General features: G+C 46.7%; 1 protein-coding gene across 1 annotated transcript in view; it reads right to left on the bottom strand.

The window, feature by feature from the left end:
• The window catches only part of LOC143107858 (UPF0606 protein KIAA1549), an 89,448-nt gene that overhangs the window by 32,493 nt on the left and 51,955 nt on the right, over positions 1-5,000 (bottom strand). Inside the window, exons 3-4 of the mRNA XM_076271521.1 lie at positions 1,252-3,657; positions 1,062-1,150 (exon numbers count right to left, since the gene is read on the bottom strand). Of these exons, the coding sequence (XP_076127636.1) occupies positions 1,062-1,150; positions 1,252-3,657 (2,495 nt within the window). The remainder of the gene's footprint in view (positions 1-1,061; positions 1,151-1,251; positions 3,658-5,000) is intronic.

Raw genomic sequence — 5,000 nt, 5'->3', positions numbered from 1 at the left:
ACAGACTTCCAATGAATTCCATCATTAGAGCAAACTGTGTTTATTAAGAAAATATACGGTCATAATTTGTAAAATGGCATGTTGTTCAGCACACGCTTGAACTCTTTTAAACATTTACCAAGGGTGAGCTTGACAAAGAGGGCATGCATTTAAAAATACTTATTTACAAATGTTGACCAATCAAGTAGCAACTGGCAACTACCATGTTTGGAATGCCTGAAAAGTGCCTTCATGTTCTGATTCTGACATCACTGGTCTCCCACATCATCACACATCATCGCTGGTCACATCTATCTAGTCTATCTCATCCCTCCCCATTTCCTGGTGTTTGTTTATAAACACAGACTTGATAAACAGAACAGGAAGCCTTCTTCCCACAGAAATGTACATGAAACATGATCTTTAGATGGAGTACAAGATGTTACATAACCAACAGAAAGAGCTTCAGTTTCTTTCCGCTGGCAGACATAACCTCAGTAGCTAATTAAAGTGAACACCTTTCTGGTTATGTAACCTCCACTCCAGACCTTTCAATTCAACATCCAAGGCTTAACTTACACGATCGGCCATGAAAAGAAGATGAAATAACTCAGCTGTTTTCCCTTCCCTTCCTTTCACGTCAGCCTGAAGACGCTTGAGTTTTTTGGAAGAACGTTAATGTGCTGCGGTAATTGCTCCTCGAAGCCAACATATGGCACTCCATGAAGTCTCAACATAGTGGATACTACAATCTCTGAAAATTGTATGTGATTTTGGCGCTGTTGTGAGCAATAAGCAAATCTAGAATACTTGAACTGTTTATCTCTCGGTTCTAACTAATGGCTTTCTGGAACCATAAATGCTCTCAGGTGGGGGGGGAAATTGCACCGGAAGCAGCAACTGAACATCTTTAGTCTGAATATTGCTAGACTATACATGTGCCAAGGAAATTGTAATCAACTTTGGCAATTATGCTAATCACTCTCTCTATAACATGAGCTCTTTTGCAGTACCATTATAAAATCCATGAATGCCCTCCAATAGAGGTACAACTAAAGGCAGTTGTGACTTTTGTAACTTACCTGCAACTCCAGTGATTGGTTGAACTCAGGCTTCAGGATCTCACGGACCTTAGCTTTGGCATATCCAACTGTGGACCCTGCTGAGAAACCTATACAGTACAACAGAGGTTAGCAATAGTATAAAATACCATCTTCCCTTTGTAAAAACAATATCATGTCAGCTACCATAAGTCAGGGAGATGAGTCTTACCGACTTTGACCAGATAGTTCTCGGGGTCGGTGATGTTACACAGGTACTCTCGAACGGTGGTGGTCTGAGGGGGTTTTGAGGTGGTAGCTGCTGGCGGGTTAGTAGGGATGTCAGGAACCGTGGTTAGAACAGGATTGATAGTAATGATGGTGGTTACAGCTGTGGGGATAGTCCTGTTGAGCGATGCTGTGTTGGTATTGATGGTTGTCAGGGTATCCTCAGTTGCTGTGGTGTCGGATGGTGTTCCCATAGTGATGGCTTCATCAGCCATGTCGGTGAGTGGGGGGAGTGATGTTCCATTGGGGGTAAAAGGTCTTGGGGTTAGGGGGATGGTGGTGGCATTTGGGGCAGGATGTGTTGGGGCAAAGGGGAAAGTGGTGGCATTGGAGTCTGACTGGGAGGACTCAGGGGTAACACCAACAGTGGCAGATGGGCTAATACTGGGAGGAAAGAGAGAGGTACCATTGGTCAGGGTCTCCAAGACAGTTGGAGTAATGTCCCATTGTCCATGTGTAGTTGAGGGCAGGACAGGAGTATGCAGGGATGTAGTATTGACTTGGGCTGTCAGGATTGATGGAGTGCTCATCCAATCAGAGCCCCCACCCTGACTCCACTCTGTGCTGGGCACTGAGGGCTCCATGGAGGGCGTAAGCACCATGGAGGGATCCAGAAATGTGGTATTTTGCTGTGACGTCTGGTCAGGTTCCGATGTTGGAAAGCTCGGTGGCTCAAATCCTGAAGTATCCGTCGAAGATTCCTCGGGCCAAGAGCTGTTGTGGGCAGGGAGCAGCTCCTCACCAAATGAGGCAGTAAACAGTTGAGTTGGATTCACTGTGAAAACTCCAGTGGTCAGGATGGGCATGGGAGTGATGGAGATACCGGATGAAAGGCTGGTGTGGTTGGGCCTTTGTTCTGGTAGCCTGCTGGGCTCTTTGGTCAGCTGGATGGTGAAGTACTCCAGGCTGTTCATGTCAGGCAGCAGGAGGTCTGTGGGCTCAATGGTCACGCCGTCTGACCAATCTGGCACAAGGCTGGACACGCTGTCTTGGGGGGAGACTGGTGACTTTGTGGAAGAACCAGGAGGGGGCATGAACACTGTTGGCCTGATTAGAGGAGGATTTGAGATGTTGACGTTGGATGAATTGGTGAAAGGCTCTGCAAAGCCAGGAGGGAAAGTGGGCAAAGCTGTCATTTTTATGCTGGAAACTGTGGTTGTTTGACTAGGAGGGCTGGTTATATTTGGCCTACTGTAAAGTAAGGTAGGACCAGGGGAGCCAGGCAACACACTGGTGGCTCTGGAACTGGGAGAGTTGGTCACATGGGCATCATACTGGTCTGGATTGGTAAAACTGGGTGTGCTGGTCATGTGCATGACCGGCTGTACTGGGCTGGTTAAAACAGGTGATCTGGTGACGTGTAGTTCCGGAAGTACACTGGATTCCTTGGGATACCTTGTAAGAAGAGTCCCAGAAGGCACCAGAGCTGCGCGAGTTGGGAAAGAGGTGTCGTAGGCCTCTGAGTTAGAGTCCTCAAAGTCATACATGTCTGAGGGTAAACTGGAGACCAGGGAGTAGTCGTCCCCCTCAGATCCCATGAAGGACATGGTCTCCTGGTAGTCTCCAGAACCCCAGTCCGCCTCCATGGTGTTGGTTGGGTAGAAGTCTTCCATGGGACCCATGGTGGGCACTACCGAAGTGGTCATCCCTTTGTGGTTCCCCATCAGTACATGATTCTCTTCTGGAGTGCCATCATCATTCTGTATATTCAGGTTGAAGCTCGGCGACAACTGGTGATCTCTGGGGTCTTCTACACTACCGGAAGGTTCCACAGGAGGTTTGGCAGTTGTTATGGCAGCAGGCGGGACCTCTAGTCCTTGGGTGCCAGATGGGATTGAGGAGGTGGTGGAGTTGGTTGCCTGGGTTTCCACCGGAGGAGGCATTGGAGGCCTCACATGGGTGCTGTTGTGGTCAGGTATTACAACAGCAATAAAGGAAGCGGATGATGGAGAAGAGGACCACACTTGTGCTGTTGAAGAGGGCACGATTTGAGAGAGAGGCACTGACGGCTGCTGCAGTTCTCGGGGCCGTCGGGCTGGGGCCTCCAGGGGCCCTTCCACAGACTCTTCCCCAGATTCAGGGGCAGCAGGTGGGGTAGCATGAAGGGGAGCTGAGTCCCACCTGGGCATGAAGGCTTTAAGGGGAACTGGTTTACTGCCATCTGTTTCAAGACCTTTGGCTGAAGGCAGGGGGGCAACTATGGAGGAGGAATGCCCCGGTATACGGACGGCTGTCTGGGTGGAGGCCTCAGTGAATGATGCTGGTAAGGCGGCAGGTGATGGTTCTGGGAAATGGTTCTGCACTGCCAGGGGAAGCTGGTTTGGCAAGCTGGATGCCATCGCTGGCCAGTCTGGGAAAGAAATGTTAGCAAAGAGTGGTGAGTCAGTTATGTCATGTCAGAGGATCTTCTGGACAGTCACGAATTTGATCAATCAATCAGTCAATCGATCATTTTGTCTGATGGACAGGGCGTAAATAATCAACGTTTGGAATAATCAATATGAAATGAACCATGTCTCATGTCACATGCTGGTGACCTCACAAGCTCCATTACACCCTGAAGCAAATAAATGTGTCACACAGATTTTCTAGTTTCAAGGACATCAGACATTTTACTTGATTTTTACTTGATTCCTTGATGCAAGTGAAAAACAGAACACTCATATCCTGATTCATTCTGAACTCTGAAAAAAATGTCTCTAGAATGAAATGTGACATCAGCAGTCAACAGAACAGCCACAATAAAGGCAATTTCCTGACTGAACTAAAATCTCACAAAAAGGTTAAGTTCAAGAGAATGGTTACAGATAAACTAGTAGGCTACATGAACAAGGGGAAACCAAAGAGAAACCAATGAGACCTGTAGGTGTCAATTAATGTTTTTTCTGTTTCATGTCAGAGTATCAGATAAAGCCTCGGGTCATGTCATGTACAGTAAGCTTCAAATGGGCCATTAGGCAAAATGGTGATAAAATGGAAAAATCACACAACAGAAACCATCAACACTTGACTAGTGTGACTTCACGCTCTGAAACCAGATCAGAGTCACTGAAGCAGTAGAGCACCAAGGTTTTGTCTGCTAGACGAACATCTGACTACTCACTAATAATTAACATTTACTTACATAACTGCATAACAGCATGCATTTTTAGTTCATCAATAATAATTTGAAAAGACAAATGCTGTTGCACTTGATACGTCCATGTTTCCTTTGGGTCTATTATAAAGAGGGCACCAAACAAAACGTAATCTTCAAAGAAAATAATTTCTGTGAACTGGCTTATGCACAAACAGAAATGACCTATATAAAAAAGATTAATTTAGTACAAAAAGATGGTCCCTCTTGATTTCAAAAAGAGGGCTGGCAATCTGGTTGGCATATTTCGTGCTTCGCTGCTGGTTCCCCAGCATCTCACTTGTTCTTAATGAAGAGCCTGAAGCGGACAAACGTCTGTGCTGCTAATTTACTCTCACAAAGCACGGAGACGCAACAGCTACTGTAGCCACGGCTGCTGGCTGGCTCGCTAACTGAGCGTGGTTACACAAGACACGAAACACTGTGCTGCACACTGTAAACTCTCTCTCTCTCATCCACACACACACAGTCACACACACACACATTAACACACAGGAGTTTGCCCGGGAAAACAGGCAATGCCACGAAACAGGCATTTCAATAATTAAGCAGTAGCC

The sequence above is a fragment of the Alosa pseudoharengus genome, unplaced genomic scaffold (assembly GCF_046254945.1).
Source record: "Alosa pseudoharengus isolate Yale_2024_CS ecotype anadromous, Long Island Sound unplaced genomic scaffold, YU_APseudo_1.1 YU_APseudo_1.1_scf_10, whole genome shotgun sequence".
Taxonomy (NCBI): domain Eukaryota; kingdom Metazoa; phylum Chordata; class Actinopteri; order Clupeiformes; family Clupeidae; genus Alosa; species Alosa pseudoharengus.
Note: the sequence above shows the minus strand (reverse complement) of the source record. Positions and strands in the feature narration are given on the sequence as shown.